At 36.2% G+C, this 22,351-nt stretch overlaps 1 protein-coding gene across 1 annotated transcript; it reads right to left on the bottom strand.

Annotated features, from left to right (window-relative positions):
• Positions 1–16,092: 16,092 nt before the first annotated feature.
• LOC105520098 (taste receptor type 2 member 46-like) lies at positions 16,093–17,025 on the bottom strand. Its single transcript, XM_011953694.1, has one exon. The coding sequence runs from the start codon at positions 17,023–17,025 to the stop codon at positions 16,093–16,095; it is 933 nt and encodes a 310-aa protein (XP_011809084.1).
• Between the last annotated feature and the right edge of the window lie 5,326 nt (positions 17,026–22,351).

The raw sequence follows: 22,351 nt of genomic DNA on the forward strand, positions 1-22,351 counted from the left end.
GTGGCTGCACCGGGGGAATAATTTGAACCCAGGAGGTGGAGGTTGTAGTTAGTTGAGATCACACCACTACACTTCAGCCTGGGAGACAGAGCAAGACTCCATCTCAAAAAACAACAACAACAAAAAGATTATATATAAAACTGTCTTTGGTTAGTTTTCTTAGGAGTCAATATACTATTTGTGTAACTACTTTCCATTTTACCTGTTTGCTATAGGCAGGAACCAAAGATTGTTAATTACTGATTTGATCCTGTTTATCTTGATATTTAAGACGCCAGTGAGAACTCACACTTCGTTTTTTTTTCTTCTCCCGAGACAGAGTCTCCCTCTGTTACCCAAGCTGGAGTACAGTGGCACGATCATAGCCCACTGCAGCCTTGAACGCCTGGGCTCAAACAATCCTCCTGCCTCCGTTTCCCAAGTATTTGGAGCTATAGGCATGCACAACCACTCCAGCAAACCTTTTAATTTTTTCTAGAGACGGAGTTTCCATATGCTGCACAGGGAACTCCTGCTCTCAAAGGATCCTCGCACTTTGGCCTCTCAAAGTACTAGCACGACAGGCACGAGCCATCACATCCAGCCTACAGTGGAAGTGCTTGAAGGTCAGATGCTACCTAGAGCTTCGGCTCATGCCCATCCCAAGGTGATCTGATCAGTTTGTAGCTATTACCTCTTCCTGAATGTGTAATTGAAATGGATATCTATGGCAGCTAGCAGAACTGTCACATTCTTCTTGAACTGTAGAGTAAGGGACATTATTACAGCGGGACCAAGGGGAAGCCTCTGATATTCTCCACTACTGGCAACACAATGTACAAAATATAACAACCGCATTCCCTAAGGAAGGGAATTGATCACTGCCATGACAAAACACTTGAAAAATTACAGGGGATGGTAGTCCTTTCTGTAACCCAATGCATTTAACCTATCTGACCTCTATCAAAATCAGAGGGATTATAGAATGAATGCAGACTACCATAAACTTAAATCAGCACTCACAAATGCTTTTCAGGATGTGCTATCTTCATGGAGCAGAGCAGAGCTTCTGGTACTTTATACAGGGCTCGTGATTTGGTGAATGTTTCTTAATCTACACCCATTAAGAGGGAAAATCAAAACAATTTGCCTTGTATTAAGAATAATAACACTGCTTCACTGTTTTATGTCAAAGCTATGTCACTTCTGTTCTCAGTTCAATTTACATTTTTAAACATCGTTCTAATTTAATATGTTAATAATATTGCAGCCCAGGCCCTGAGGCACATGACTGTAATGCCAGCGCTTTTGGAGGCTGACATGTGCAGATCACTTGAGGCCAGGAGTTTGAGACCAGCCTGGGAAACATGGTGAAATCCTAGCCCTCCAGAAAATACAAAAATTAGCCAGGCATGGTGGTGCGCCCCTGCTTTCCCAGCTGCTAGCAATGTGGAGGTGGGAGAATCACGTGAACCCAGAAGGTTGAGGCTGTAAGGAGCTGTGATCCTGCCACTGCACTCCAGCCTCAGGGACAGAATGAGAACATGTTCAAAATAATAACAATAATAATAATATATTAGTTGGCACAATAATCAGGAAATGACAAGTTTCTTAAATACAGTAAAATACCTAATGTTGAATGGAAGGAAAATACCAAAAGAAAAGAAATAAACCTGAGGAGATTCAGGGACCCACAACATAGGTGATGTTTTAAAGCGTTCAGTGTCCCCAGTCCACATGTCCAAACAATCTTTTTTAAAGTAAAGGGCATTTTGCTCTCTCTCTATATTTCCTATCACTACAAAAGAAACACAGCGTTTTGGGGGCCTATTGAGATTTTGGAGCCAACATGGGAGGGGACCTGAGCGGGTTGCTGCTGCAGGCTGGGATGGCCAGGTGTATTCCCTTATTTGTCCCCTCCCATGGTCCACTTTTGTCATATCAGAGTGTCCTTTTGTCAATCCTCCCTGCGACTGGCTACTTTTAGGATCCCACTGATTGGTACATTTTACAGAGTGCTGATTGGTGCATTTTACAGAGCAATGATTGGTGCGTTTTACAGAGCTCTGACTGGTGCATTGCAATCCTCTAGCCAGCCACAGAGTGCTGATTGGTGCGTTTTTACAGAGTGCTGATTGGTGCATTTTACAATACCCTTGCTATCTACAGAATAGTTCTCCAATTCTCCACTGGACCCAGAAAGTCCAGCTGGCTTCACCTCTCAATGTAATATCACTGGTTGTGATTGTTTGAGTATCCTGACCTTAAACTCTATACACACCTAATTTGTGAATGTGCTGGGTCATTCTTTTTACTTTTAAATGTTGTGACCACTGTCAAGCCAGAAATCACCATAGCATGTTAATTGATGAGTTGAATCATCTCTTTATGGACAAACAAACAAAAAAATAAAATCCAAAGACATGTGAGACATACATGTCTAATGTAGTTTTGTAGGGTTTTCTACTGCAGAAAAACAACTGATAAAAGAACTCTGCTAAACCAAGAGTGTGGGAAATATGCACAACCTTGTGTCAGGAATTCAGGAGCCAAAAGAAAAAATAGATGGGGAATGGCAAAAGTTTGTCCTGTGAGGTGGATAATTAAGGCTAGAAGAAATCCTTTGGAAAGATCTGGGGGTGGCAGATAACGTCATCTCAAATTTCCTCATGTTGCAACTAAATAAGAAAGTTCCTATTTCAACTATCTTAGAGCTGTATAAGAATGTATACAAAGGCCGGGCGCGGTGGCTCAAGCCTGTAATCCCAGCACTTTGGGAGGCCGAGACGGGCGGATCACGAGGTTAGGGGATCGAGACCATCCTGGCTAACACGGTGAAACCCCATCTCTACTAAAAATACAAAAAACTAGCCGGGCGAGGTGGCGGCGCCTGTAGTCCCAACTACTCGGGAGGCTGAGGCAGGAGAATGGCGTGAACCCGGGAGGCGGAGCTTGCAGTGAGCCGAGATCCGGCCACTGCACTCCAGCCTGGGCGACAGAGCAAGACTCCGTCTCAAAAAAAAAAAAAAAAAAAAAAAAAGAATGTATACAAATAGTCGATATTTACCCACAGTATGTAATGAGACTAGTAATAATAATTTCTAGGAGACATTTCTCCTGATTACAAATTTGTATTATTAAAGTTATAATGTACACTTAGAAATGAAACAATACAAAAATGGGAAATATCACAATGTATCATAAACACTCAAGTAACCCTGATGCAGGGCAAGAGAAGGAACACCGAAAACAGCCTCGGTCCGTCTCCATGCCACTTTCCTGACATGAAAATGATAATGATTTTGTTTTCTTTGTAATACTTTTGTCAAAGAAGAGAATAAAATAAAGGTCTAGGCATCTTCCTGCAAGTTGGAAGAAACTAGAAATTGATTTGATGTGAATAGCTTTTTTTGGATAATAGCTTGTCTCTTTCTGGGTCATCACAAACTCTCCTCACAGGGAAATTCAATGAGCAGTACTGGATCTCAAAATGTCATTTCAATTAATAAGATAAAGTATCTCAACCACAGCTCCACCATTCTATCCCATAATTTTAATTTTATGCTGTTTTTATTAGCAGAAATCAAGACTTCTTAGTTTATAACAGTCTTTAAAAGATCAAATAGTCAAAGATTACTTACACGTTTATCAAAAAATGAAGGACATCTGATATAAGTAGACTCGAAGTCCCATGGAAACAAAACCGAATCTGGTGCATCTATGGAATTCCAACATTTATTCCCTATTCGTGAATATGGTTTTGGTTATAGAACTATAACCTTTGAACTCCATCATCACTCACTCAAGTGTGACAGAAGATCTGAGGTCTTAACCTCTGTTTGAAAATTTGGTCCTAAAACCCACTCTTTAGAAATAAAAGCTTGCTCATAAAATGTGTTATTTGCTTTATCTTTCTTATTAGGGAGTTTTATCTACACTAAAATCTACATTGTTTCTATACTGATCATAGGGAAGGGAGGATTCCTTTAAAGTCATCCATAAATAATTATTTGCTTAAGCAATGTATTGTAAAATTAAACTACAGACACTTTGATATATAATGTCCCAGTATCCGCCCATCAGAGGAAGACTGACTACCTTGCCCCTGAACTTTGAGTTCAATCATTTAACTTGCTTTGATAAACAGAAAATTACAAGACTTTCCATAGAGATTTGAGATGGCTTCGATACTGGGGATGTATTGAGCTTGACTTGAACTTTGCTGTTGACTACTGTAACTTTCCCACAATGATGATCTTTTTAAAATTACTTATTTTCCAATTTATGTCATTAAATATTTCAAAAACAAATCATTTCATGAGATAGATGAAGACATAGATGATGATGATAATGATGACGGCAGGTGAAAGGGAGAATGCTATTTGATAAATGTGATTTCACTCTTGTTTCTACCTACTGGAGTTCAGGGTGATGACAGAACACTATTAGTCTTCCTCATGGCCTCATGATTTTTCTATTACTCTCAGCATCAGGCCTAGACGAATACCCTCACATGGCATTTCATCAAGAATAATGTAAAACCAACATATTTTCATGATTTATTTGCTTTTTTTCTTTTACTACATTTTAAAAATTAATAAGAAAAGTGACCTTTAACAATTAGGATTCTATTTTGGGGATTTTGCACATTTTTTAATATGAACATGGACACATACTCTATGCAATAATACAGTATATCAACTTTATTTCATCTTTTAATAGCATCATTAGCAAGCCAAATTCTTGCAAATGCTTTTTCCCATTCTTAGTTTTGGTGACTAAATCTGGATTATTTTACTATAGTAGTCAAAGTAGCATTATGTAAGCACAAACATACTCAATGATCATGCTAAATATGTTTTATACCCTTACAAATTTGCCTTTCTATGATTTTTTTTTCTAACGCAGAGCCAAAAAATTTATAGTAACAAAATGCTTTACCCAACACACCAGTGTACACAGGAATGGTATTGTGAAATTAGAATGCTAACAATATGAATATAAACATTTCATTTAGAGACACATTTTTAAATATATTTAGTTTAATATATTTAATATCCATCATACGATAATTTATTGGAAATTCATGAATTTCTGACCCTTTCAAATGTGGATCATAAGTTATTTAATTGTAAATAAGGAAAAAGGTGTCTATCAATCATAAATATGCAAATTTTGATGTTTCAAATTCATATTAGCCTTAAGAAGGTGGATTTACAGTTCTTGCTTATTTCTTCTTTTGTTTTAACTAATGTAATAGAAGTTTTGGGCCAGGTGTGGTGGCTTACACCTGTAATCCCAGCATTTTGGGAGGCTGAGGCAGGAGGATTCCCTGAGCACAGGAGTTCAAGACCAGCTTGGGTAACATGGCAAAACACTGTCTCTAAAAATAATAGAAAAAAATAGCAAGGTGTGGTGGTTCATGCCTGTTGTCCTAGCTACTCAGGAGTCTGAGATGGGAGAATCACTAAAGCCAAGGTGGCAGAGGTTGCACTGAGCCGAGATTGTGCTTGTGCACTCCAGCCTGGGCAACAGAGTGAGATCCCGTCTCAAAATAAAAAAGGAAAAGTTTTAAATTTTATCTTGTATTTCTTAGTATCATAACGCTCTATTCTCCTTTATTCAGCATAAACTCTAATTACAATGTTATCTATGAGAATATGCTATATCACCCTAACTTTATACTTTGAAATGTACTTTATGTTTCTGCTTTTTTAAGACTTTTATTGTGGAGCATAACATACATACAGAGAGTAATAACACCTAATAAACAGAAAAAGAAAAAATTACGTTAACATCGATGTTACCACACCTTTGTCAGAAAATTGAATTTGCCAGCAATGCAGATAATCCCAATATATGTCTTCTTGTTGGTATTTTCCGCCCTTCTGACTATCCCAATTGTTATGATGATCACTCATATTTCACTGCAGAGTTTTATCAACAATGTAATAAATTACAATATATTAAAAATAATGTTTTCCAAACTTTATGTAAATGAGATTATACTAAATGCATTTTTCCATCTTGGTAATTCTTCTCACATCTGTATTATTTTCTATGTAGCTCAGATTTGTTCATTTTCCTTGTATTATTCTGTTGTAAACATGCCAGTTTTGTTTGTTAATTTTGTTCACTGTATAGTATTCAATTGTATAATACTATATCCATTTGTAGGACTGATAGACGTTTGGAGGACTTCTCAACTTTAGCTATTGAAACTCAGTGACACGCATGTGTATGTATGTTTTCTGATAAGAGTGAAAATACTGGGTCTTAAGATGTGACTCTTTATCTTAATCAGATATGCCGTCCTCAGCCGAAATGAAGGCACAGATGTATAATTCTGGGAATAGGGTATGAAAATTCCCATGTTTTCATATCCTTTCCAAAATAAGTAATGTCAGGCTAATATTTACACTTTTGTATTTGTATAAAATATTATTAAACAATAGTTTCCAAACCCTTTTCTATTCTTGTTCAGAATGTATTTTTACTTCAAAAAGTTACATTAATCTTTTTCATTCTATGAATGTTATTTCATATACACTTATTAATAATGCCTTATATATTATACATATTTATTTATATTTCATTATAAATTTATCTAACCTTTTTTCTACAAGTTTCAAATACTCTCTTGTAATAAGCAAGTGTAATTACACTGGAGATATTTCTGTTAATCAACCATTATGTCAAATGACTTTGAAAAAATATAATTAGTTAACAGCATACTGTAAGGGAAATTTCAGGATTGTTTAACAACTGTTAAAATGACTCAAAGAAAAAAACATGTTGAAATATAAAACTAGTGCACAAGCTTAATGTAGGTGTCCATGGGAAAATGCAAATATATTATTGTTGTTAGTAAAAAAAGATTGGTAATAAATTTATCATATCTGAATTTTTTAAAAGTCAGGCCTGATATCACTGGTCAAGATTCCCTTTAAGGTCCTGACCTTAACATCTGTGTGTACCTGATTCCTGAATATGCAGTAACATTCTCGTTCCTTTTAAATTTTGTGACCAATGTCAAACAGGAAAGCATCTCAATATGCTAATGGATGAAATCAATGCTGTCTTTATGGAAAACATGATAATTTCCAAAATAGCTCAAATTAACTCTTATTCAAACACAATGTCCTTGCTGTAAGATAAAATTTTCCATAGAGGTGTTGAAGTGAAAGGTGAATTCTCATCTACTAGCATGCCAAGGAAGAGTTTTTTAATTGTTCTGCAATTTTTTCCTTGTTTCACTTCTCCATAATTTGTGTTCAGCAACTTCCGTTGTTAGAGAAATTTTACAGCCCATTACGTAAATGACACATTGGTTGTGTAACCCAGTAAAGGGAGCTTGGGAATAACTAGGATCATCACCAAAGTAGATTTAATTTTTCAATGCCAGTAATAAGTTGAGTGAATCCCAACTTTTCCTACCAAAAACATTCAAGATTTTCTTGGGAACCTCTGAGAGGCCCATAATTCTTAAAGCCTGGTTGCTATGAATACTTTTGTATAATTTATTGTTAACAAGCTCGTTAACACAAACACACTCACACACATATACACCCCCTCATGGATAGAAGGAATTGTTGTCCTATAATTTCTAAAATGGAAAATTAATTTCAGGGAGATCATCCAGATAGACATAGCCCTATTTTCCCATTTGGGCTTTTCAATCCATTTTCAGTATTTATCAAACTTATCTCTCATATTGAAGCCTTATTTTATTGTATTTTTAACATGGAGTTTCACTCATGTCACCCAGGCTGGAGTGCAATGGCGCAATCTCGGCTCATTGCAACCTCTGCCTCCCTGGTACAATCAATTTTCCTTCCTCAGCCCCCACATAGGTGGGATTACACTTGCCCACCACCACGCCCAGCTAATTTTTGTATTTTTAGTAGAGATGCAGTTGCACTATATTGGCCAGGCTGGTCTGGAACTCCTGACGTCAGGTGATCCGCCAGCCTCGGCCTCCCAGAGTGCTGGGATTAGAGGCATGAGCCACCATGCCCTGCACGATTCTTATATTATTCTCAGCATCAGGCCTAGACAAATATCTTCACATTGTATTTCATCAGAAATAACATAAAACCAACATATTTCCAAAGTTGTTCTTGCTATTATTTTTTCTTTTACCACATTCTAAAAATTACAGTAAAAGTGACCTCCAGCAAATAATACTATTTTTTTTTTTGGCTGTTTAACTTTGTTCCACTTTCATATGAACTTACACAAATACTCTGTGCAATTAGAGAGTGAATAAGCTTCATTTCATCTTTTAATAGCATCATTAACAAGTGAAATTCTCTCTACTGTTTATTTACATTCTCAGCTACTGTCACAAAATCTGGGTGATTTTATTATAGCAGTCAGAGTAGTTACACTACATACGTTTTATGCCTTAACAAAATTATCTTTCTACTAATTATTTCTAATATTCAAAAAATTTGTAGCATCAAAATATTTTTCCTTATACATGTGTACACATGCATGGTATTACAATATTTGAATGGTAAAAATATGTGTATAATTACTTCATTTAGGGATAAATTTAGAAAATTGTCCTTTATATTTAATATCTATACTAATAAAATACATTGGAAATTCACTAATCTCTGCCACTTTGAAACGTTGTTATCATAAATATTTAAACTGAAAATAAGATAAAAGGTATCTAGTAAAATACAGATGTGCAAAATCTAATGTTTCAAAGTAAGAATAACATTAAGAATGTGGAGGTAGACTTCCTTCTTATCTTTTCCTTTTTTAAATTAATTTAAAGTTTAAAATTTTATCTTGAATTTATTACTGTCATAATGCTCTATTCTTCTTTATTCAGCAAAAATTCTAATTATCATGGTGTCTATAGGAATATGTTTCTTCAGCCTATTTTATATTCATTCATTTATTATATGTTTCTGCTTTTTACGTATTTTCATTACTGTCAAACATAACATATATATAAAGTAATAAAGCCTAGATGTACAGCAAAGAAAAAAATTATAGCATTAAGAATCATGTTACCACATCTTGGTCATGAAGTAGAATTCGCCAGCAATCCAGACACTCCCCATATATGCTTCCTGTTGATATCATTTCTCTTTTGTTTCCTCCATCCCTATTGTCCCAATTGTTATGATAATCACTCATATGCTTCACTTTAGAACTTTGACAACAATGAAATAAATTGCAATTCATTAAAAATATATCTTTGTAAACTTTATATAAATGGAATTATATTGAATCTTTTTTCCATCTCAATATCTCATATCTATGTAGTTCAAGTTTGTTCATTTTCCTTTTTATTAATATTCTTTGCAAATGTCTCTCTACTTGATTCATTTTGATTGCTGTATAGTATTCTATTGTACAAGTATGCTGTAATTCATTTATCCATTTTGTCACCGATGGACTTCTAAACTTTAGCTATTAGAACTCAGTGATATGCATGTGTGTGTATATGTATTCTGATAAGAGTGCAATACTGGATATTCAGATGTGATCCACCATCTTAATCAGATAATGCCAAACTCAAAGTAATTACACTGATTTACAATTCTAGGATTACAATACTAGAACTACAATGTATGAAAATTCCCATTACTACATATGTTTCCAAAATAAGTAACATCAGACTACATTTTACACTTTTATAGTTATATAAAATATCATTAAACGTAACATTTTATAAGCCTTTTTCTATTATAATTGAGAATGGATCCTTAATTTTAAAACTGTTACTCTTTTTATGACCATGATTTCATGCACATTTATTAATAATGAGTTATGTATTTTACATATTCATTCATATTCCTTTATTAGTTTTTCTAATATTTTTTCTTAAATTTTTAAATATTCTTTTGTAATGAACAAGTTTAATTATACTAGATATATTTCCTTTAACTAAACATTATGTCAAATGACTTTGAGAAATATGGTTAGTTAACAGCACACTGTAAGGTAAATTTCAGCATTGCTTAATAACTCCTTAAAAGGATTCAAAGAAAATAATATGTTGAAATATCAAAATAGTCTATAAGCCTAAAGAAGGTACCCATGGGAAAATATGAATTCGACCATTACTGCTATGGAAGAAAAATGAGTAGTAGTAAACATACCATGTCCAAATTTGTTAAGGCAGGCCTAATATCAATGGACAAGATTCCCTTTAAGGTCCTGACCTTAAACTCTATGTGCACCTGATTTCTAATCGCGCAGTAATGTTCTTGTTCCTTTTAAATTCTCTGACTAAAGTCAAGCAGGAAGGCACCAGGGCATGCTATTGAATGAGTTCAAGGCTGCCTTAATGGAAAACATGAGAATTTCAAAAGCAGCTCAAATTAACTCCTACTCAAATACTATGTCCTTGTTATAAGATAAAATTTTTCATACTGATGTTGATGTGAAAGCTGAATTCTCATTTGCCAGCATGCAAATCAAGTCATACACTTACTCATCATTTTGCAATTTTTTCCTTGTTTAATCTTTTCATAATTTGCATTCAGTAATGTCAATTGTTGGGGAAATTTTCCAAACTAATACATAAATCATGCATTGGATTCCTACACTGTTATATGTAGCTTGGTCAAAACTAGAATCATGACCACTGTTGATCCATTTTTTCAATGTCAGATTTATGGAGAGTGAATCCCAACTTTTCCCACAAAAAGCATCCAAGGTGTTTTTGGGAAACCCAGGAAGGCCAATATTCCTTAAAATCTAGTTGCTGCTAACTAATATAATTGGATAACTTATTGTTAACACGCTCATTAACACAAACACATTCACACACACACACACACATACCTCTCATGGCTTGGAAAAATTACTGTCCTGTAATTTGTAAAATGAAAAATTCATTTTCTTACTTGGGCTTTTCAGCCCATAGGTCTCTAAGTTATTCTCTTGAGCCTAATACTTAAATATTAATTATTTAATTAAAATATTCAACAATTTTATAACTATTCCTTGAGCACTTAAAAAAACATGTTTTCCATAGAAGAGTCTACACTTCCCTATGTATGAATATTCAGTTTTATTTTTCTCTATTTAATTTATTTTTGATTACTTAATGGTTTACAATGAATAGATGTTAAAATCAGTCTCCCATCCTGGATTTTATTTCTTTTCAGTGTTTATAGTATAATGGTTTCTAAGAGGGGATCTTGGAGTCTGACTGCCTGAACAGGAAACCAGATTCCCTCCTTGGTATAGCTATGATCTGAGACTCCATTTTCCTAGTAATCCTTGAGTCAGTATAATCACTTATAAAAAGCAGGCACAGTGGCTCATGCCTGTAATCCAAGCACTTTGGGACGCTGAGGCAGGTGGATCAGCTGAGGTCAGGATTTCGAGACTAGCATGGCCAACATGGTGAAACCTGCCTGTCTCCACTAAAAATACAAGTATCAGCCAGGTGTGGTGGCACACGCCTATAATCCCAGCTACTTGGTGGCTGCAGCAAAAGAATCGTTTGAAACGAGAAGGCAGAAGGTATAGTTAGTCAAGATCACACCACTGCACTCTAGCCTGAGAGAAAGAGTGAGACTCTGTCTCAAAATAACAACAACAAAAAGGAGATGATAATAAAACTTTCTTTGGTTAGTTTTCCTTGGAGTTAATATACTATTTGTGTAACTACTTTCAATTTTACCTGTTTGCTATAGGCAGGAATCAAGATTGTTAATTATTGATTTGATCCTGTTTTTCTTGATATTTAACATATCAGTGAGAATTTACACTTATTTATTTATTTATTTTTTTCTTCTGAGACAGAGTTGCCCTTTGCTACCCAAACTGGAGTACAGTGGCAGGATCATAGCCCACTGCAGCCTTGAACACCTGGGCTTAAGCAATCCTCCTGCCTCAGCTTCTCAAGTATTTGGAACTATAGACATGCACCACCATGCCTGCTAATTTTTAAATTTTTTATAGTGATGGAGTTTCCATATGCTGCACAGGGAATCCCTGCTCTCAAGGGATCCTCCCACCTTGGCCTCCTAAAGTACTAGGACTACAGGCATGAGCCATCACATTCAGCCTGCAGTGGGAGTTTTGAAGGTCAGATGCTACCTAGAGCTTCGTTCGGCTCATGTCCATCCCAAGGTGCATCTAATCAGTTTGTAATAATAACTCTTCCTGAATGTGTAATTGAAATGGATATATATGGCAGCTGGCGGAACTGTCACATACTTCCTGAACTATAGAGTAAGGGACATTACTACAGCAGGACGAAGGGGAACCCTCTGAAATTCTCTACTGTCAACACAATGCATAAAATATAATACCCACATTCAATAAGGAATGGAATTGGTCACTGCCATGACAAAACATTTGAAAGTTACAGGGGATGGTAGTCTCTTTAAATTCCTATTCAGTTAAGTAATCTGGCCTCTACCAAACAAGATGGGTTATAGAATGAATGCAGATTACGATAGACTTAAATCAGCACTCACAAATGCTTTCCAGGATGTGCTGTCCTCACGGAACAGAGCAGAGCTTCTGGCACTTCTTACAGGACTCGTGATTTGGTGAATGTTTTCTTCATCTACACCCATTATGAGGGAAAATCAAAAAAGTTTGCCTTGTAAGAACAATAGCACTGCTTCCCTGTTTTATGTCAGGGCTATGTCACTTCTGTTCTCAGTTTAATTTACATTTCTTTAAAACATTGTGCTAATTTAACGTATAAATAATATAACAGACCAGGCCCTGTGTCACATAACTGTAATCTCAACAATTTAGGAGGCTGACACAGGCAGATCACCGGAGCCCAGGAGTTTGAGACCAGCCTGGGTAACATGGTGACATCCCAGCCCAACAAAAAATACAAGAAATAGTCAGGGATGGTGTTGTGCCCCTACAGTCTCAACTCTAGGAATGCCAAAGCAGGAGAATCACTTGAGCCTAGAAGATTGAGGCTGCAATGAGCTGTGATCCTGTCACTGCACTCCAGCCTTGGGGACAGAATGTGACCCTGTCTCAAAATAATAGCAATAATAATAATATATTAGTTGATACAATAATCAGGAAGTGGCAAGTTTCTTAAATATAGTAAAATACTATAACATTGAGCAGAAGTAAAATACCAGAAGGAAAGAGAGAAATTCGAGAAGATTCAGAGACACAAACATAGGAGATGTTTTAAGGTTTTCAGCGTCCCTAGTCCACATGTTGAAACAATCTTTTTTAAAGAAAAAGGCATGTTGCTCTCTCCATGTATTTCCTATCCCTACAAAAGGGGCACAACATTTTGGGAGCCTATTGGGATTTTGGAGCCAGCATATTCCACATTTGAGAATATTGCTCTGACTCATTAACAAAGTTTCCAAAGGCTACTGGTCTCAGGTGGAAGCCAGAACAAAAGAGAGCTCTACAGCAGATACAGACTCTGGTCCAAGCTGCTCTGGCCACTGTGCCAGATGATCCAGCAGAATTCAAAGCTGCCAGACGCATGCATAGTGGACATTATAGGACTCTGTGCACGTCTCTGATAAGCCTGTAGGAGAGGAGAGAGCAAATCCGTGTGGAATTAGTGCAAAACCATTCCCTCTTCAGCAGAGGAGTATCCTCTGTCTGACAAACAAAACAGCAAGTGCAGAACATTAATCCAAGCATAGAGTTCATCTAAGCACAAGCCCCTCTAGGCACAGAACTCTGCACAACTCTGCAAGTCATGTGCTCCTAAAGCCAGCCATGACTGGAGGGCATGAGCACATCTGAGTGGCAAAAGGATCGGACTGCACTGGACACAGACGTGTGCTTTCTTAGATTCCCTTCACTATCTCCTATTCCCCAGACCAGCACCTTGCCTGCTCCAGATCATCGTTCCATTTGGAACTTGAATGAATCACCACACTGTGGGCATGAGGTCTGACTTTCATAACCTCCACCTAGGGACTAGATGATATAAGACAGAACAACAGAGAAGGTGGTTCTGCCTCAGGGATACCACGGTCAATGGGAAATACAAGACTAATGACAGCTGAACAGATACATTCTCCCTCCTCTTTCTCTTCCATGGACTAATGCCGGCTGTGGTTTCCCCTTGTAACCCTTCTGGAAAAGTGCTTGGAGCCAAGTGCACGCATCTAATGACCACCATGCTGTCTCTCTCACCTCACTGTGAAGTGGCTGCCAGCAGAGTCACACCAGACATCACCACACATTGTTTCACGTTTGTTCCTGTCTCAATTTCCACATGTCCCTGCCATTTTTGTCTTGAACTTGCCTTCCAAATAAATGTCATCACTTTAACATCAGGTATTACGTTAAAAACATTTTAGTAAAGTAGCTGGTTACTAACTCAATTTTTAGAAAGGAAATGCCATTTTTATATGATAATCAACTATAAAATATCATTATACAAATATATAATTCACAATAGAAAAAATACATATGCAAATAGACCGAAGTACTTTATATGCTTTTTAAAAATATTGTAATAGGTGCCATCTAATTTTGATGTTCTACCTTGTCTCCAATTCAGACACCTGATAAAGCTGCATCAAGACTATATTATTGTGATATTTCTCCTAAAATTGTGGAATAGCCAAACTTTTCCTCTGAGGAATCATTTTGCTGAATAAGCATGCAACCTCAACCTGAGATCAGAACAGGGGAATTCATGCAACTGCTGATACTGTGATATTTTCTTTGGTTTACCACATCAACTCATCCACTTTATCCACGCATTTATTTGCTCATTAAAATATCATTTTTGACCACCTATTGTTTGTGCTGGGTTTTAGAAAGCAAGACAGAAACAATTTCTTCTTTTTTGGCTCTTACATTGTTCTGAGGAGGACGCGTGATTTTAAAAAATACATAAATCAGGTGTGGGGAGGATTTATCTTAAGGTTTAGAAAAACATCGTTAAAATATTATAATACCAAGAATTAATGCAGTCATATAGAATTTAGCTGTGAACGAGACTGCACATTTCCTTCTTATAACACAGCTTCCTGTTAGCGAATATGTCAACACACCTCCATTTCATCACTGACAACAAACTTACAATGTTAAGGCACATCCTATAATTAATACATAGATTTCATAGATGCTATTTTAACACTTACAAAAAGTTTCACTGAATTATTTTCCATAATTTCTATACTATTTTCACATTGATAGTTTTTTTTTAGAAAAGAGAAGATTGCAGTTCTCTTATCTGAAGTTTAGAAGGAATTTGATAAATGTAAGATGAGGATATCATTAGCAATTCAGGGGCTTAGAAGTGCTTTAGAAAAAACACTAAAATAATTTACATCAGAGCTCAATTTCAGAAAAAGCTTTTCTTTAATTCAAAAGCTGGAAGAAATGACTTTTCTAACTGCATATGAAAGCTGATAATAGCAATCAAGATCCTGATCATGATTTTTCATCCCTCTTATAGAAGACTTTTTTTCCTAAGGTATTCACATACTTGTATTAAATCTAATATTCCTCACTACTGTTTATGGTAGACATAGATGAAATTTACTCTACATATGCTTGTCACTCAAATTTTATTGTGTGCATTGTTTTCTAACAACAATTCTGTTTGCTTTTTACTAAACATAAAATAGGAATTCATAATGGAATAAAACCCCGAAGATACATCCTCATTATTGAGATAGAATTGAATGACATTATTATCCAAAAAGTTACAGGTTCAAACAATGAATTCTAAGCACACTGTGGTATATTTGTGTGGTTCAAATAACAATAAAAAGAGCAATATTTTTCCCAAGATAAGCTGTCAGTTCTTAATAATTATAAATAGACATAAATTCTTCAAATGAAATAAAAACTACATGCATAAAATAAACACGGCTTCATAATTCTGAGGAATTTTTGTCGTACTTTCTATAATTTGGCAGTTCTTTTGAAAAAACAATACAAAGCATGTTATTGTCAATGTTCTTCGGTTTTTCATACACACATAAATACACACACACACACATATATACTTTTCTAGACTAACATTAGGTAAAAGACTTTTCTAGGTATACATTTGGAAATTATTCATATACATATATTACAGAAAAACCAGTAAGAAATAGAAAATGTTTCATACACCACCAGTTTGTTTTCTGCTAGAAGACACACAGTGCCCCTCTCGTGAATCTACAGAGATGAAGGCTTCTGTCCTTTCACCCAGTACCTCACGTTCCACAAAAGAACGTGAAAGAAAATCTGCTTTAGCTTCTTGTTTCCCCAAATCAGGATAAATGGGTGGATTGAAGGATAGCTGAATACAGTAGCTTGGCAGAACATGAAGACAGGTTTGTTTTCCAGCCTCTCAAAATTCCAAACTGATAGCATTATGACCAGAAAGTAAATGGCACATAACAGGAGAAAGGAGGTCACAGTTTGCAAAGCTTTTATGTGGACCTTGGTGCTGGGATCTTGAGATCCTTTGCCATGGACCTGCATCTTCTTGAGATGTTTACACAGAGAACAGATTAACAGCAGAAAAGATATCAGGGTCAGAGTGACGGGTACAAAGTTTGCTAGCATGGTTACAGTCACATTTGAAAAGTACATTGCACTCCTCAATTTGATCTTCCATGTCATGTTTCCTTCATATTCTTTTGTCTGTACAATCTGATTCATGTTTATGACAAAAAGATGACAAGCCAAAAATAGCAAAGACCCCAACAGCATCACCAGAATGACTTTCTTAACTCTCCTCTTTAAGTGAAGAAAAATCAGGTTGGAGAAACTGGCAATCTTGAGCAAATAAAACATGCTGAGGCTAGTAGAAAGCCAGCTGCTGAAATGGTTGGTCACTATCCAGACATTATAAGCAGTGCTTCTTACTTCTACACTATAAAAAGCTACATTAAACTCAGTTGCACACCAATGTAGTAATGATACCCAGAGAAAACCAACTCTGGAGACCGCCAGAGCAGTGAGAATTTGGTCAGCAAAGGAGATCTTTTGTCTCTTGGCCCACTCAATGGAATTTACCAATGCTATGAAGCCATTAGCAAAATTTCCAATAAAAAATATAAACATTATTAGAATGGAAAAAGTGATAGACAGAAAAGTTATCATGTCTGAACAGACAGAAAGAAATTTTTAAAATGCTGGTGCAACATCACAGGTTGTGATTGCTTGAATATCCTGACCTTAAATTCTATATGCACCTGATTTGTGTATCTGCTGTGCTATTCTTTTTACTTTTAATTGTCGTGACCAGTGTAAAGCCAGAAATCACCATAGCATGCTAATGGATGAGTTCAATGCTCTCTTTATGGAAAACATTCTTCTTTTCAAAACAACTCAAATTAACTCATTCACTCACTGTCTGTTCTTGTTATAGGCTGGAATTTTTCATACTGAATTCTCATTTGCTAGTATGCAAACAAGGACATATTAACTTTCAGTGTTTGCAATTTTTCCTTGTGTAACCTCTCCATTATTTGTCTTTAGTGACTTTGGTTGTTAGGGAAGTTTTATAACCCAATACAGAGATCATATAGTAAATGTCTAAATTCTTAAAGGGAGCTTGGTCATAACTAAGATCATCACCTATACAGTCTTTTTTAAACGCCAGATTTAAATACACAGAATCCAACCTTCTTTTATCAAAAGCATCTAAGATTTACTTGAGAACCACAGGCAGGCCAGTACTCCATAAGATCTGGTTGCTGCTAATACTTTTGTGTGACTTCATTATCCACAAGCTCATAAATACACACACAAATACACACATGTGCACACCACTTATGAATGGAATGAATTATTTTCTTGTAATTTCCAAACTATATAATGACTTTCCAGGAGGTTGTCCAGCTGAAATTAGTCCTATTTTCCCACTCAGGGTTTTCAGTCCATGAACAATATTTATTTATCAAACACGTCTCTAATTATTAGGTCTTTGGTAAAGTTTATTTCAAGTCTAAAGTTTAAATATTATTATTTAATTAAAATATTCAGCAATTTTATAAGTATTCGTGGGTACCAGGCCCTTTGATATATAATCTTGCAGTAACCTCCCATCACAGGACGACTGACTACTTTTCCCCTGAACTTGTAGTTCAATAATTTAGCTTGCTTTGATGAACAGAAAATTAATATACTTTGCATAGAGATTTGAGATGGTTTCCATACTGGGGTTCTTCCTCTTTCTATTTAGGATGAGAATATCTCCAGGCTAGTACACTGTTCCCAGAAGGAGAATGAGAAATTAATGAAGGCAGATTGTCCCCACGTGATCCAGACTAAATTGGCCAAACTCTAACAACCTCCAAGATGCAGAATTTGGCCCACCACAAATCCCCAGAGACATCCACCAAACCCAGCTTAGAAAACTGAAATCTAAAGATATAATATATAAATATATGATGTAGTTTTGGAGGGTTTCTCTTGCAGAAAAACATAACTGATAAAAGAACTCTTCTCTACCAAGAGTGTGTAAAATATGTACAACCTTGTTGTGTCAGGAATTCAGGAGCCAAAAGAAAAAAATAGATGGGGAATGGCAAAGGTTTATTCCTAAGAGGTGGATAATTAAGGCTAGAAGAAATCCTTTGGAAAAATCTGGAGGTGACAGATAACATCATCTGAAATTTCCTCATGTTGCAACTAAATAAGAAAGTTCTTACTTCAACTCTCTTAGAGTTGTGTAAGAATGTATACAAATAGTTTATTTTTCCTGCAGTATATAATGAGTAATAATAAATTTATATGAGATATTTCTCCTAATTTAAAATTTTTATGTTAAAATTATAATGCACACTTAGAAATGAGCCAAAACAAAAATGGGAAATACCGCAATGTATCATAAGCACTCAAGTAACCATGACGCCGGGCAAGACAAGGAACACCGAAAACAGCCTCGGTCCACCTCCATGCCACTTTCCAAGCCCGTAACCCCTTGTTCATATCTCTGGAGATAATCAATATCCATAATTTATGATGAGCATTTCCTTGATTTTCCTTATACTTTACCAATTAGGTATGTAACCCTAAACTGCATAGCTTGGTCTGGCCTGCTTTGCACTGTGTGTAGGTACAATCCCTCATGTTCTTCTTGGTTGTGGTTTCTTGGTCTCAACATTGTGTTTCTGAAATTTAGTCACAGAGTTGCAAGTACATATGATTTTTTTTTTCACTTCTCTATGTTGTTCTGTTGTACGGATTTACTGTAATGATTGATCTATCCTTAGTATATATTTGGCCAGCTTTTTTTTGAACAGTTATGAATAATTCTAGTAGAGCATTCTCTCATATATCATTTGATACAATTCCTTTGTATACATACCTTTGGATAGAATTACAGGGTCATTGTTCAAAGTCTCCTCATAGATATAGAACAGTTCAAAAAATACTTTAAGTAAATTTACTCCTGTCACCTCTGCCTCCAGCCTACTTTTTTGCTGTTTGCATATATATTATCAATTATGTAATTACTACAATAAGACATTATTTTTTACAGTAAACATTCGTTTACAATTATGCACATATTTACCAAATCAGTCTCCAATCTTGGATTTTATTTCTTTTCAGTTTTTACAGTATAATGGTTTCTAAGAGGGGATCTTCTAGTTAGACTGTGAAGACAGGAAACCAGATACCCTGCTGGTTAGCGTATAGCTATGATGTGAGACTGCATTTTACAACTACTGCCTGCCTCAGTATAATTATCTATAAAAAGCAGATAATAGATTGGGCATGGTGGCCCAGGCCTGTAATTCCAGCATTTTGGGAGGCCAAGGCAGGTGGATCACCTGAGGTCAGGAGTTTGAAACCGGCATGGCCAACACGGTGAAACCCTGTCCCCACTAAAAACACAAAAATTAGCCAAGTGTGATCGCGCGCGCACACCTATAATCCCAGCTACTCAGGTGACTGTGGCAGGAGAATCATTTGAACCCAGGAGATGGAGGTTGTAATTGGTCAAGATCGTGCCACTGCACTCCAGCAGGGAGACAGAATAATAGCCTGTCTCAAAAAAACAACAAAGAAAGGAGATAAAAATAAAATTGTCTTTGGTTAATTTTGTTAGGAGTTAATCTATTCTTTATATAACTACTTTCAATTTTACCTGTTTGCTATAGGCAGGAACCAAAGATTGTTAATTATTGATTTGATCCCATTTTACTTAATATTTAAGATACCAGCGAGAACTGACACTTTTTTTCCTTCTTCTTCTGAGACAGAGTCTCCCTCTGTTACCCAAGTTAGAGTACAGTGGCAGGATCTAGCCCACTACAGCCTTGAATGCCTGGGCTCAAGCAATCCTCCTGCCTTAACTTCCCAAGTATTTGGAACTATAGGCATGCACCACCATGCCAGCTAATGTTTTAATTTTTTGTATGGATGGAGTCTCCATATGCTGCACAGGTAACTACTGCTCTCAAGGGATCCTCCCACCTTGGTCTCCCAAAGTACTAGGACTACAGGCATGAGCCCTCACATCCAGCCTGCAGTGGGAGTGCTTGAAGGTCAGATGCTACTTAGAGCTTCAGCTCATGTCCATCCCGAGGTGGATCTAATCAGTTTGCAGTTATTACTTCTTCCTGAATGTGTAATTGAAACAGACATGACTGGCCGCTGACAGAACTGTTATGTTCTTCCTAAGCTGTAGAGTAAAGGTCATTATTATAGCAGGACCAAGGGGAAGCCTCTCAAATTCTCCTCTACTGGCAACGCAATGTATAAAATAAAATAACTGCATTCCCTAAGGAACAGAATTGGTCACTGCCATGACAAAACACTTTCAAGTTACAGGGGACAGTAGTCTCTTTATATCTCTATTCACTTAACCTATCTGGCCTCTGCCAAAACCAGATGAATTATAGAATGAATGCAGACTACCATAAACTTAAATCAATACTCACAAATTCTTTCCAGGATTTGCTATCTTCACTGAGCAGAACAGAGCTTCTGCTACTTTTAATGTGGCTCGTGATTTGGTCAATATTTCTTTTTTTTTTTTTTTTTATTATACTTTAAGTTCTAGGGTACATGCGCATAATGTGCAGGTTTGTTACATATGTATACTTGTGCCATGTTGGTGTGCTGCACCCATCAACTCATCAGCACCCATCAATTCATCATTTATATCAGGTATAACTCCCCAATGCAATCCCTCCCCTCTCCCCCCTCCCCATGATAGGCCCCGGTGTGTGATGTTCCCCTTCGCGAGTCCAAGTGATCTCATTGTTCAGTTCCCACCTATGAGTGAGAACATGCGGTGTTTGGTTTTCTCTTCTGATGGTGAGTGATGATGAGCATTTTTTCATGTGTCTGTTGGCTGTATGAATGTCTTCTTTTGAGAAATGTCTGTTCATATCCTTTCCCCACTTTTTGATGGGGTTGTTTGTTTTTTTCTTGTATATTTGTTTGAGTTCTTTGTAGATTCTGGATATTAGCCCTTATCTACACCCATTAAGAGGGAAAATCAAAACAATTTGCTTTGTATTGTAAGAATAATAGCACTGCTTCACTGTTTTATGTCAGGACTATGTCACTTCTGTTCTCAGTTTAATTTACATATTTAAAACATCGTGCTAATTTAATATATTAATAATATTACAGACCGGGCCCTGTGGCACATGACTGTAATCCTAGCACTTTTGGAGGCCAAAACAGATACATCACTTCAACCTAGGAGTTTGAAATCAGCCTGGGTAACATGGTAAAATCCTACCCCAACAGAAAATAAAAAATTAACCAGGCGTGCGGTTGTTCCCCTGCAGTCCCAGCTGCTAGCAATGCGGAGGTGGCAGAATCACTTGAGCCCAGAAGGTTGAGGCTGTAATGAGCTGTGATCCTGCCACTGCACTCCAGTCTCAGGGACACAGTGAGAACCTGTTCGAAATAATAGCAATAATAATAATAAATAATAATAATAATATATTCGTTGGTACAATAATCAGGAAGTGGCAAGTTTCTTAAATATAGTAAAATACCCTAATGTTGAATGGAAGGAAAATACCAGAACAAAATAAATAAACCTGAGGAGATTCAGGGACCTATAGCATAGGTGATGTTTTAAAGTGTTCAGTGTCCCCAGTCGACACGTCGAAACAATCTTTATTACAGTAAACAACACTTTGCTCTATTTATTTCCTATCACTACAAAAGAGACATAATATTTTGGGGGCCTATTGGGATTTTGGAGCCAACATATTCCACATTTGAAAATATTGCTCTGACTCATTAATGAAGTTTCAAAAGGCTACTGGTCTCGAATGGAACCCAGAATAAAAGAGGGCTCTACAGAAGATATAGGCTCTGGTCCAGGCAGATTTTGTGATGAGTTTACTTTTCATTTTTTTTTTATTTTTTATTTTTTATTTATTTTTTATTATTATTATACTTTAAGTTCTAGGGTACATGAAGTTTCAAAAGGCTACTGGTCTCGAATGGA

This window comes from Colobus angolensis, unplaced genomic scaffold, assembly GCF_000951035.1.
Source record: "Colobus angolensis palliatus isolate OR3802 unplaced genomic scaffold, Cang.pa_1.0 Scaffold11, whole genome shotgun sequence".
Lineage (NCBI taxonomy): Eukaryota > Metazoa > Chordata > Mammalia > Primates > Cercopithecidae > Colobus > Colobus angolensis.